The sequence below is a fragment of the Mauremys mutica genome, chromosome 8 (genome assembly GCF_020497125.1).
Source record: "Mauremys mutica isolate MM-2020 ecotype Southern chromosome 8, ASM2049712v1, whole genome shotgun sequence".
NCBI lineage: Eukaryota > Metazoa > Chordata > Testudines > Geoemydidae > Mauremys > Mauremys mutica.
In genome coordinates this window covers 105,418,773-105,432,451 of record NC_059079.1, presented here as the reverse complement: position 1 = coordinate 105,432,451, position 13,679 = coordinate 105,418,773, and the positions used below count along the sequence as shown (strand labels likewise).

Here is a 13,679-nt window from a genome sequence, read left to right as displayed (position 1 = left end):
ATCTTTCATTAAAGATTAATCTTTCATTCCTGGAGACTCCAGGACAATCCTAGAGGGTTGGCAACCCTAACTTCCATGGATTTCGGCACCAACTGACCAGGGCTTAATTGGCAGCAAGGGAGATATGGGTTAGATGCAAGGAAAAACTCAAAGAGTTAAAGCAGGCGTCCAAGGGAGGTTGTGGAATCCCCATCATTGGTTGGAGAAAGACCTGTCAGAGATGCTCCAGGTTTACTGGGTCCTGCCTCAGTGCCAGAGGGTGGACTAGATGACCTCTCGAGCCCTTCCAGCCTGATATTTCTCCGATTCTTGCCCCCTGCTGATCTTCCTGACCCCAACCCAGAGCCATGTGGGTGCAGGCTCCTTTGAATCGACATCAGGGGGCAGGCACTGGGAAAGTTTCCTTCATCTCTGATTATTTCCGTCTGGGAACAACGTGCATGGTACCGAGGAGGTTTCTCATCTCCTCTCAGTGCTGGACATTCAGAAGCTTTGGGTCCTACAGGAGACATCTAGGACCACTGCAGAAAACAGTGCAGTGATGGAGAGGAGCTCACTGGTATGGCAGGAAGTGGAGTATCGAGGAAGGGAATGTTGCTGCAGATAACGCAGCCCTGAGACAAAAGAGGAAGGATGGGCCAGTGATTAGTGCTAGCATGGGATTTGGTGGAGATGGGTTCAATTCCCAGCTTTGGACAAGCTATTGTGTGTCTCAGTTCCCCATCTGTAAAATGGAGGTGATAACTAGGCATTCAGATACTACAGCAAGGGGAGCCGTATAAATAGACACCCCCAGAAGGAGAGAAGGGGATGTTGGTGAGGGCCTACAGAAGGAACCCAGCAAGGGACGGGGAGTAGGTACATCATGGCAGTAAGTCGGACACCTCCCCAGCTTGCTAAGCTTGTCTAAAAAATAAAAGCAAGGCTTTATTTTATTTTTTGCTCAGATGTGCTGACATGCTCTTGGCTCGACTTTGTAGTTACCCAGCTGTGAGTGTGTAATTCACCCATGCCGTGCAGCTACACGCCCAAGGTAGGGGCCATCCATAAAAGACACTCTGCAAAGAAGGACTGATCGGGGCGGGGTGGGGGACATGTTTAGAAAGATCAGGGAGGAATTGGAATTGGCTGGCGCCACATCACTGCACTTTGACGGAGTCAGTCCCTTTAAAGCACGACCGGGAGAAGCTGCATTTCTTCAGAGATTTAGGGCAGAGGTTGCATGGACTTGCCGGCTGACTGTTGGATTTTGAGCATCATTAGTAGCATGGCCTAGTGGATAGTACACATACCCAGGAGTCAAGAGACCTGGATTTCTATTCCTGACTCAGCAACTGATTCGCTGTATTACCTTCAGCAAATCACTGCACAGCTCAGTTTCCCCATCTGGGAAATGGGGCCAACACCTTCCTTTGTAAAGCACTTTGCGGTGCAGATAAAAGGACTGACACCTAAGGACACAGGATTGTCGTTTAGGCATTGGATTGTGCAGCGCAGACTCTCGAGCGAGCAAGTCGCCTGGCACTAAATGTCAGTGCACTACTGAATTGCAGATGGGATGATATTTCCTTAAATGGGGAGGAGATGAAACCATGTTGACATATTTCCCCAGAAAGAGGGGAAGCAGGGCCACAATGAGACTTAGAGGAACAGATAAAGAAACGGGAGGTGGGCTCGTTGCTAATTCCGGAACACCTGCAGAGATCTTTTCATGGACGGCCCTCGACACTGCCAAGTCCATGTAACTCCATAGGAATTCTCACGTTGCGGCTTTTACTATACGAGTTACATGGAGCCCGCTCCTTCTGGGCAAGCCGAAAAAGAAGGTATGGGGGGAGGAGGGCAGAAGCAAAACAGGGGATGTGGGGGGGAAAAAAAACACCCAAAAAAGCCAATGACTAGCCTTAAGGAAAGATAAGTCAATCCCATTTTCCAGCTGCAGCTGGATCCCCTGATTTGCATCTGTGCATAATACAGATCGCACCCCTCTATAAGGCTGATCTCCTAAGACAAAGGGTTTGCCCAATACATCAAGGAAGCTGTGTCCACCAGTGGAGAGCCTTATAGCAAGGGTGCATTGTCTCCATCTTATTTTAAGTAGAGCCCTATGATGAATCTGTTTCAGGAGGATGAAGCCGGAGAAGGCAGATTCAACTTCTCTGCCTATGGGATGGGCCCTGCCTGCCTGCAAGCCAAGGACGGCATCTCGGTCAAAGGAGCCAACAACAACAACACAGCCAACCCGGCCCCGGCCGCCTGCAGGTCTCCCGACGAGATGCGCAAGCTCTTCATCCAGCGAGCCAAGAAGATCGACAAGATCTCCCGCATCGGCTTCCCCATGGCTTTCCTCATCTTCAACATTTTCTACTGGATTATCTACAAGATCGTCCGCAGGGAGGATGTGCACAACCAGTGAGCAAGGTCGCCCGGAGAGGAGAGCCCAACGGGATGAGAGGGGAGAAAGCAATCCTCTATACCCATGTGCAATAGCAATGCAGCAATGCATGAATTTAAGAATGTGGCAATATCTACTTTAAAATAAATGGGGGGGGGGGGGACTTTTAAATATACAAACTGAGGATTACCAGGGGCTGGGGGAAGGAAGTTTTCCAAAACTTGAATTGGGGGATTGCAGCGGGCTAGGTGTTTTACAGCATAGGAAGGTTCGGATTGCTACAGCAGCAGTCCAAGCAGTGTAATATATGAAATATATATTCATGCTTAATTATAATGCAAAAAAAAAAATCCTTTTTTTAGCCTATTAACAGCTTAAATTCTAAAGCCACTGGAATGATTCATGATTCCATGTGCAGAAGATATTGCAATTATGCTTAAATCTGACTTTTGCTATATAAAGGCCATACCAGTTTCCAGCCAAGCACGCAAAAAAACATACACACAAGAGAGTCATTTATGCTTCCCTAGGTTTGGTGTCTGTGTTTTCAAGTTGGGATGGATTGGGGGAACTTTAAGGAAGGGGCTGTGGGTCATTCTTTTGGCCAAGGATTTGAAAATCAAATATTTTGTCTCTCTTAGTTAAAGCAAATATAGTCCCCATCCCCTTTAGAGACTGGCCCCGTGAGAAATCTGAAAACATGAGGGCATTAGAAAGGGCGAGAATGTGCTGTTCCTTTTCAGCAAACCGAAAGAATGACAATCTCAAGAGGCAGAAATTACCCGTAGCACAAGTAACAAAATTGTTTTAAAACAACATTTGTGTTTCAACCTTTTTATGCCGTATTTGGTTGGGACGGGGGGTGGAAGGAGAATGGGCAAAATAAATAGCAATTGTGTTTCGATAGAGCTTTAAAAAAAACCCATGTGTTCTAATCCTGCACACCTCATAGTGAGGAAGAAGATAGAGAAATATGTGGAATCGAGTTGTATTGGTTCAGGCTGGGAGGGGTGGGGGGTGTAACTGTACAGAAAGGGCGGTCGTTATTTTCTGGCATTGCATAGCAGTAAGAATATTGAAACTGGGTTGATGGCCCAACTATATTTTTGTAACTTTTTAGTGCTGCATTTAGCTTTGATGCCCAAGGCAAGAGGAACGAACCTTCTTTTACCTCTATTGTTTGGCGGGTTGCGGGAGGATCTGGTCCCCATGGGAGCCCCAAGGAAGCCAAGCAGATGAGGAGAAGGGAAGGCCATTAACATTTACATGGGGTGGGCAGGGGGCTTGCAGGAGGCAGGCATCCGAAGAGGGGACAGGAACGCTGGCAGATAGGCTGCCCTTCAGGCAAGCTTGTGACGCAGGCGTAATGTCAGCGTTAGGGGTAGGGATGGGGCATTTAATACAGCTCCGTTGCTGGCATCTCAAAGACAGTCTCGGGAGCAGTGCAGGTGAGCACAGTAGTTGCTGTTCTATCCCTGTCTTTGGGGCCATCTTCGATCCAGTAGCCAGGCTGCCGAGCTGCCATGGCTGTATTTTTTTAAATTTTATTATTAATTTTTTGCGCACTTTAGTGTGTCAGGTGAAAAGAGAAGCAGCGAATGGGAAAGAAGAGACAATCAGTTGGCACTGAAGCACCCGGGCTGGGTCTTGATTGCTATGTAGAGACCAGGATGCTGAACTAAGGGAGCCAAATCAGAGGTGCCTCGGGAGGTTTCCAACAGCCCTGCTCAGGATTTGCCTTTCAGCAGCTGGAAACAACTGGCCTGGGGCAGGACTGATCCATTTCTATCCATGTAGGAGGCAGGCGTTCAATTTCAGGAGTTGCATCTCTACATGTGATACAAGGCAATGCAAAATTCCAGCCCATTTTATACAGGTGTACTGGACCAGGGATGGAATAGAGAGCGCCTCTCACCTCAGACACCAACTCGGATCTGACCCAGGCCACTTGCAACCAGCCATCTGATGGGAGAGTGGTGAAAGGGTTTGGTGGGCTCAGTTCAGCTCCCAGTCCGCAAGCTCATGTCACAACTGCCAGCCTTCGAGCAGAGAGGCCATGGGTGGAGGCTGAATGCCACTCTAGCATAGGCCAGATGCACCTTGGGAAGGGGAGGGACGAGGGTGGGGAAAGCTTGCCCATGGCTGCCCAGGCACTACCGGTTCTGTGGACAGACATCAGTCTGCCGGGCCAGCCCCTTTCACCAGCACTAAATGCACTTTATTTAAAAATAGAAGAAAAAAAGGCAAAAAAAAAAAGTGTGTCTGTTGCACAGAATAGGGCAAAATGCAGTATTTTCTAACGCCTTGGCAAGAGGTACCGCTTAGCTTCAGGGGCTGGGGTGGGGACCAGGAGTGAAATCCCAGCCCCCTTCCAGTCTCCTCCCTCCAGTCGGGCAGCAGAAATCTTGTCCGTTGAGGATTTTGTTCTTCTGTCGCCGGGTAACAGAGCGTTCCCAGGAAGGGAGAAGTCACTGGAATACAAAGCAATTGGGCAGAGCCGATGTTTAATCTGAAGATGACTTTGAGTCTTGGCTGGGGACCGAGACTGCTGCTGGCTTGAGTTTGCTTGTTGAATTATTGAACCTTCTGCGGCATGAATGGCCTGTTAGGCCAGCTGTGTGCTGGGGAATTGCTCTCAACAGCTTGTCACGACCTGAAGTGAATGAGCAGATTGAGGGAATTTCTTACCTGTCTGACACCAGGGCAGACTCTGCAGCTAACACGCCCCATATCCCCACGTGATCCCCTTGAGGAGCACAGGGAAAACCCCTGCCTGCATTTGTCTGTCTTTGGTCATGTGAAATGGATTCTGGATCCATCCTTGGCACTAACATTTTGGATCCTGACCATTAAATAATGATTTTTCCCTTCCCTTTCCAAATTCTGATTCATACTCCTAGTTTGGGCTAAGTTCATCTCAGCTGCAACTCCACTGACTTCAAGGGAACTACAGGAGGGGTCAGCTGTTGTCCTGTAGGGAGAGTTCCCATCTGCACATTCTTTCTGCTGAACCACTGTGAGAGCTGAGCTGTTATGCGCGGTGGGCATCAGATGATTAACCAACCAAACGTATTAGTATGCAATACTAGAGAATCTCAAGCCTACTTTGTTTCAGCTTTTGTTACAACTTTGTTACATCCTTTTTTGCTTTTTTCCAATTCATCCCATGTACAGAGCATGATGGGGGGTGGGGTACCCAGGTCTGGCAAGAGCCAAGAAAACATGTTTCTGATTAACTGGATTCTGATCCAGCTTAGAGAAGGGCACTGAGCAAAAACAACCCTGAAACTCTGGGGAAGTTCGGATCCAGATCTGAACCCAGGGCCAAATTTGCAGCTCAAGTTCATCTGCCATCTCCAGTCCTGTCTAGTTTGGGATGTTGGAGACAAACATCCTGATCCTGAAACATCCTGAATGCAGGCAGATGGCTGCACCTGCATGGAGCCCCACTGACTTCAACAGGGCTCCAGGGGGCCATATAGATCCACTCAGATGGAGCACCTTGTAGGGTTGAAGCCAAACTGGGAGAGATTGGCGACTAAATTCTGGACTCAGTCACTGTGGTGCTCAAGTCAAAGTTTTGCCATTCAGTGTAAACATGATGAGGTCTCTGTCATTGCCTCCTCATTACACAGCTAGTTAATATTTATGTGCTATCTCAGTCTAAGGGCTTGTCTATCTACATGGGAAACTGACCAGCAGCAATACAGCGGTATAATCATCCCCCTGAATAGAGCTCTGCTGGTCACATTCCACGGCTAGAAGAGCCCTTCGTTTTTTCTACAGTACTCACCCTTGTAGGACCCAAACACTGACAACTAGGGACAGTTTCACAGTATGTTTCTACATACTGCATTTACCCCGTATATACTAAAAGAACCTGCCTGCTCTCCAAAGCATACGGCTTTATTATTGCCAGCAATACTATTGATTAGCAACAACCTACAGGTTTCCCTGTTTGCACTGTAGGTTCCTGCCATAACTGAATCAGATCGTTACTGTAGCAGTTAACCCTTTATGGAAATTGGGCTCAGAAGGTGGTTTTAAGGACAAATCATAATATTATGTAATGGCAAGAAAAACAGAGTGATCTGGGGGTAAATTTTTCAAATGAGACTTAGGCACCTAAATCCCTTTTGAAAATGGGACTTAGCCAAATCACTAAGGCACTTCTGAAAATTTTTACCCCTTGTTACCCATTGTTTCTTCCAGACGTGGCTGAAACGGTATCACCACATGATCAGGAATTAATGTTCTCACATGTAAATATGACCATTGAACGGGAAAAATAATAGCAATATATACAGTGGTAGTAATATTGATTTTCATTTTTCCTTACTAATTTTTTTAAGTTATAATTCACAGTCAAAGTCAGTTTCAGGTCTTAATCCTGCTTCATGGAAATTGGCAAGAGTTGCAGCTGTATCTTATGGTGCTGAGTAATTCAGTAAAAGTGCTTGATCCTGCACGATGCTGAGCATTCACCTCAGATCCAGCAAAGGCACATGCTGAACTCCAAGCCTGTGAGCAGATCCATTGATCTCAATGGAAGTACTCATGTGCTTCAAGTTAAGTTTGTGTTTGAAAGCTTTGCTGAATCGAGGCCAGCATGTTCAGCTCCCTGTGGGATCGAAGCCTGAGACCACTGAGAACTTTGAAAGTTCTTCTCCCAACAGAAAATAAGTGATTTACGTGTCAAACTTTTTTTCCCCTCTGCATAGTGCTGCTTGAGCCTTGTCAATTTCAAATCAGAGCCAGAGTGGCTCAATTTAGAATGGTCATTGTGTCTTATAGTCCCAGGGATGCTGCAGGTTCTTAAAGTTCGTGGCAAAGATTCCATGCATTTCAAAATTATTATTTTTTAAAAAGAACTTTTAGGAGAAAAAGTTTCACTATGTTAAAAAAATGACTATTTTTCATAGAAATTATAAAATCATATTTTTGTAATTCTCAAACCTACTTGATTAAAATGTAGGGATCAACTGGAATCAGACCAGGGGTCCATCTACTGCAGTATCCTGACCCTGGCAGTGGCCAGTGCCAGATGCTTCAGAGGAAGGTGCAAGAAACCCTGTAGTAGGCAGTTATGGGACATAACCTGTCCATCAGCAGAATACTGTAGTGCATATTCCCAGGAAACACAATTGTAAAGGCCACAGACCCACTGCCGAAAGCACTCTTAGTTAGTCATAGAATCATAGAACAACAGGGTTGGAAGGGACCTCAGGAGGTCATCTAGTCCAACCCCCTGCTCAAAGCAGGACCAACCCCAACTAAATCATCCCAGCCAGGGCTTTGTCAAGCCTGACATTAAAAACCTCTAAGGAAGGAGATTCCACCACCTCCCTAGGTAACCCATTCCAGTGCTTCACCATCCTTCTAGTGAAATAGTTTTTTCTAATATCAAACCTAAACCTCCCACACTGCAACTTGAGACCATTGCTCCTTTTTCTGTTGGGACGCTGTGTCTCCCACCATGCCTTTATGAATGCAAACCCTTTCTTCTTTGAGGGCCCAGTCCTGCTCCCATTTCAGTCCATTGCAAAACACCCACGCAGCTCAATGGGAGCAGGATTAGGCTCTCATCCCTTGGCTTACAGGAAGCATTCAGTAGTCTCTTGTTCCCACGAGAAAGCTTTTTAAACTGTGCTTGTTGGTGGAAAGAAGCTCTAACGCCGCTCCTCTTTCTGAATAGATTTCTACCATATTTTTTAGAGAGGCACTTCATTAGTTAAAGAGATAATTAAGGTACTTGATCATTCTTGAGGGCATTAAGATTAGCACCAAAGAGGAAATTAGCATGCAATAATTTTAGGATCATTAAGGTTTCCTCTGATACCAACCAGGGCCATTACCCATCTCTCTTTCCTCTCACTAATGATCAGTAGCACCTTCATTGCTTAGGTTTATGCATCTCATTTTCTCAAACTAATCTATACCAGAAGGCTGTTACTTATTCCTGGGGGTCTGCAAAGTGACTTTGGTTCCTCTGTTTCACCGCTACAATTTTTCCATCAGAACACTAGATCCCAAAGCCAGCATAAAGACAAAGCAAAGCCAAAAAAAATTACATTGCTTGTAAGAAAAAAAACAACCTCTGATGGAAATTATATTCTGCAGAATCCCATTAAACAGCTTCAAACCAGCCTCGGATAACTAATGTGGGAATGAAAAGCGCTTGCTTAGTGCATATTCAGAGAATAATGGCCTTTTAAAAAAAAATGTGCCCTTTTCATGGCATGGCTTTTATTGACCCTTCTCTCATCTCCCAGAACCATTTTAGTGCATGCCTGTAAATCACAGGGTTCGAGCTTTACATTTTAGAATGCAATTAAACAGGACACTCAGTGGAGAAAAGAGAGATCATCAGCACAGGATCACCCCTCCCTTGCTCAATCGCTGGTTGTGCTGTGAGCTACGCTCAAACTCACTGTTACCTTTTAGGAATCATCCCCTCTCCCTTCCCCACCCCTGCCTCAGACCCTAGATGCGCAAAGGGTCAGGACCAATCTCTCACTAACAAGGCAGATCTTTCTCTCTCTCTCTCACCTGACCCCCACTCCAAACACTGTCCTGGCCAGAGGTGAATGGCTGCAGACAGAGCCCTCCAAGATGACCCCTTTCATGAGGACCCAAACCCTGCAGAATGCCTCATAAGGGCCCTCCCAGCTCCTAGGAGCCCAGGGCATAAGTACAGGATCCAAACTCAGATTCCTCTACCAGCCAACCCACTGACTGTCCAGATATCAAGTAATCCAACACCGCATAGGCCCATTGGCTCACTTCAGAAGCCAGTCTCCCCACAACAGAGGCTCTGTCACAGGGGCAGCTGGGGCATTGCCCAGCACAGGAACATGAGAGAATATAATGTGCCTTCCTCCCCCAGAATGAGCCAGCCAGAGCTACTGATTTAAGGGAACAGCTCTTCCAGCTGGAGGATCAGCATCCGGGCGGGGCAGCAGGGGTGCAGTCCTTTTTCATTAAGGAGCACTGTGGAAGTTAAGGAGAGTTACTGTGTCCCAACTGCCAGCTGCCACTGTCTCGGGAAGTGCCCTCACTAACCCTGCAGTGTCACACCTGGAAGAAAGACGTGCACACACACTAGCATCACATCTTTGCACAGCTGTCTCAATTAAGGCCACACCCACCCCACAAGGGAGATCCCACTGCCAGGGTATCACTCCTCTTTGCCCGTGTTTAAATCTACTAAGCAACTGGAAATGCCCAGCAATCTTCTCCATCCCCCTACCCTCCAGCAGAGACACCCCAGTTCACCCACCTCCCCCTGCAGAGCTCTCTGCGGATGGCCCCTCTCCCAGTTAGAAAACTCCTTTGCATCAGTGAATGTGCAGATGAATTTCTTCTCTCCTGCTGATATTTCCCATGCTCTTTTTGTGGAGCAAAAAAGCCAGGGCCCTGGGAAAAGGGCCAAGAATACGAAAGGGAAAACATAGCAGCAATTAATGGGGACTTACCAGCAACTGGAAGAGCAACAGCTAGCAAAAGCCAAAATGATCCCATTAGGGCTGCAGCTGCTGGGCTCTGCCCAATTTAAAAGGCCAGCCCCAGAAAGGCATGCTGGGTAAAAAGCTCCTACAAGCAGGTAGCCCTGCCGTGGGCAAAGTTAGCCTGGATCAGGTGTAGCTATAAAGGAAGCGCTGCTAGCGAAAAGCCTATCTAGGCTTGAATGACTTGTGGGAGATGGGAGCACAGCGATCAGAGCTCCGTCCCCCACTAGCCTGACTGAACTCCCCATGGGTTGTGCTCCAGTGCCGGAGAGCCAGTGGGTGGTGATTCAGAAGTGACCCCCGTGTCATGTTAAATCAAAGCCCAGTGTCAAATTCTGGCTCAGGTAGGGACATGTAGGGCCCAGCTTATCCCTGGTGTGACCCCATTGTCTTCACAGTGTGGCTGAATGTAGCCTTGTCCCTTCTATTGTTTCACACTGACTGATAATGAGCCATTGATTGATATCACCATCATATTTCACCTACATAATACCTGCCAAGGGGCATCTAAATAAATAGGATTCCTGGAGCCTGGTGTAAGACGGAGGAACACTTTCCCTCTAATTTGTTGGCTAAACTTTTCTTCCTGAATTTGCCTTGCTACATTGGCTTCAATTTAAGAGTGGAGGAGACACTTCTATGCCCAAGCACCCCTTCACACACATGCAAAATATTACTCTGGGCCTCCACTTTCATCACGTTTTACAGAGCAAACAAATGTCCCAGTCCTGCAGGAGGGAAGTGCTCCTCCTACAAAGGTATGAGTGCCCTCAACTCACGGAGAGTTCAGAGCACCCAGGACTTTGCAAGATCAAGAAAAAGATGACACAAAAGGGCAGAGGTCCCTTGATGTCGCCCCTTCTCACTCTTCATGAACTCCAATAGTAGGCAATAGAATATGGCCTTCTGAGTCTTTCAGGTGATCCCTGCTCAACACTCTCCAGGACAAAAAAAAATCTAATTCCTTACTGGGAACATTCTTTTCTATCCTGAACTAGTCATCAGCTCATCTGAGCAAGAAACATTCTTAAGGAACTAATGCCATGTATACAATCCCAAAGACACCCATGTTTTGATAAAAAGTGTTGTAACTTCGCTACTGGATCTGATAGGCACTCCATTCTGGGGGGTGAATCTAACCAAGTCATGCATCTTCATTAGGTAGGAATGTCCCAGCAATTCCATTTTAAATTTAATGAACCACTTTATTTGATTGGGCACAAAGATTTGTTACACTCTCTCTCTCTCGGTTTGGATTGTGACTTCTGGAACAGGGGGCTGAGGTGTGATTTTCCACTAGGATTTTGTCTTCACTGCAAAGCATGGTGTGTTTTCACATTGAGTTGGCTATCTGGCAGTAAAATCTAAGAAGAGACAAAGCATTTGAGTTTTTATCTGCTATATCTAATCAAGATAAAGCCCAGGTGGGAAGTATAATGTTGACCTCAACTAGCTACATCCAGGTTAAAAATTACCTGTGCCTTATCACCCCTAGGGTTTTACATCAGTATAGCTAACTCGAGGTAAAACCCCAGCTTTTGCTGCAGTGAAGACACAGCATAAATCTGGGCTTTTTCTTCCATACACTCTTTGCCCTGCAATTAAAATTTGATTTCAGGGCAAGGATTGTCTTTGGGTTTGGAATGAAGGCCTGATATTTGGGATTAACTATTATTAGTATTTATTATTTGCTGATGCTACAAGCGTGAGTTAAAAAGAGGAGACCTGGAAACTTGGTCATTTTCAAGAACTCCCTGCTCCCACCCCTGTACCTTCATTACAGCATTGTACCAATGTGGAAGTAACTCCAGTTTGACGCCAAGTGTTGGCTATTGTAATGTGGATCCAGCAGGAGAATGGATGTGAATGAGGCTCGTGCCATAGAGAGTGAGAGGACTGCAGCTGATAAGGTAGGGAGTTGTCTGTTTCCCTGGTGAATGAGGAGGTGTAACACAACTGTAAGCATCCTAGTATGTGATGAGAAGTGGGGGATGCATTAATAACTGATAAACGGGAGAGATTCTTTTTCATGCCACATTCTATTATTTGTCTTTCATGGGCATTTAAAGCATTCAGCTGGCCACTGACAGATCAAAAGGTGGACATGCCATGTGCTGATTAACAGGCAGGGAGCAACACTTGTAGATGCTACTCTGTTTTATAGCATTCATATGTCCAGGCTTCTGCCAGTCTGCAGATCAAACCTGGTCATCGCGTACTTTACCTCCAGGGTTCTAAAGGCTGATTGCATTGGGATCCTGGGCCACACCCCTCCTGTCTGCAATGTACTAGTTGTATTCTGGGGTTTATTGTGTTTAGGTGGTTATTTAGATGGGTCTAATCCATAAGGTGGTGGAGATGAGGTGGGGAGATGTCCTAGGTGTGACATTGCACTGTTGTGGATAAACACAGAGGCAGCATGTAGAGTGCTCGTATAAAGTTCCTTGGGCCAAATTCAGTGCTGGTGCAACTTGATAGACAGGAGGCTATTGCTAGCTCCTTTGGGCAGGGATTACCTAACCCCCTTCTCAGCACTTAACGAATAATTAATGTGCCAGGGCTGAACTGTGCATGGTCTGTAAAACTTCCTGGTGCTGTCTGCTCTCCTCTTGCTAGGGAGATGCCAGCTAGAAAGAGCACAATTCCCTCTGGACCCTGTCCAGCTGGGCTCTAAATCCTACCAATAACTGTGGTGGGGAGGATAGGACGGTGCCTGTTCATTTCCTGAGAGGTCAGGGTCTGCTGGCATTTCCACTGTAAAATCTGCTTCAGGGGACTGATAACACAACCCTGGAAAAGCCACTTCTGCCGGAAAATTTGCCATTTAATTTTTAGCTACACAATCAGCATGTGTGCTCCCATGTGTATTTTATACACACACACACACGTACGTTTGCATCTTCAGATTTCTAGAGGGACTTTTTTTCTTTTACATTTTAATGAAATTTGGCAGGACATCGGTCTGTGGTGTTGACTTGGTCCTTTCTGTACGCTCAGAAAACCACCACCAAACTCACAGGGTGTGGGCCGTGACTAGAAATAGAGCCCATGCATTTCTCCTACGCCTGTTTCTTACCTCCACACTCATTGCTAGGGGGTTGGTACATCACCAATATCATCTGTCATCTACATGGATTCTGTTGGTTGTGAACAGGGATCAAATAGCACTGAGGGTCGTCTGTTAACGTGAGCTGAAAGGAGAGGTGTGCTAACTGCGGCTCTGAAAATACATAAAGGAAGGATTTTGACCATGAATAGACTCTGGGATGTCAAGGCTGACAATCTAACTTCACACTGAATCCCCTCTCTCAACTCACCCTGTTGTGTCTAGATATTTAAACTCCAGCCCCTTTCCGTTAAGGAACATTTGAAGCTGGAGTTGTTTCTGGAGCTGGGGGGGACATAATGGTGCTCTGTGTTGCTCAGGCACCATAGGGTAAGTTAAAGACAAAACTTTGGCCTTTCCTTTGGAACATCGGGGAGGAGGTGGGGGAGAGGGAGGCTTTTTGTGCTTTCAGTGCCGTTACATTATGGTTTCTTGATACCTCCCGAGTGACTCATTGCAATTGACTTGTAGTGTATCTGGGAAACTGTCATGAGACTCTGATACACTTGTTTATATGCAGGCTGCCCCCTCCCCCCATTCTGTTCGTTAGTCACATTCTGCCCTTGCATGGGGGCTCATCCATTACACTGCACGGCAGCTGGCAAAGAACTCTCTTCTTTGATAGGATGGTTAATGGGTTACCCCAGTTTAAAAATCTTCTTGTTACTAA

General features: G+C 46.5%; 1 protein-coding gene and 1 long non-coding RNA gene across 2 annotated transcripts in view; one reads left to right on the top strand and one right to left on the bottom strand.

Annotated features, from left to right (window-relative positions):
* The window catches only part of GLRA1 (glycine receptor alpha 1), a 45,402-nt gene extending 42,885 nt beyond the window's left edge, over positions 1-2,517 (top strand). The window contains exon 9 of the mRNA XM_045028251.1: positions 2,126-2,517. Within this exon, the coding sequence (XP_044884186.1) occupies positions 2,126-2,416 (291 nt within the window). The 3' untranslated portion in view covers positions 2,417-2,517. The remainder of the gene's footprint in view (positions 1-2,125) is intronic.
* A 1,077-nt stretch (positions 2,518-3,594) lies between these two features.
* On the bottom strand, positions 3,595-9,445 carry LOC123376192. The gene is made up of 3 exons (XR_006581709.1): positions 9,179-9,445; positions 7,356-7,466; positions 3,595-5,048 (listed from the first exon to the last, which is right to left on the bottom strand). It is a non-coding gene; the product is annotated as an uncharacterized LOC123376192 (long non-coding RNA).
* Positions 9,446-13,679: the final 4,234 nt, after the last annotated feature.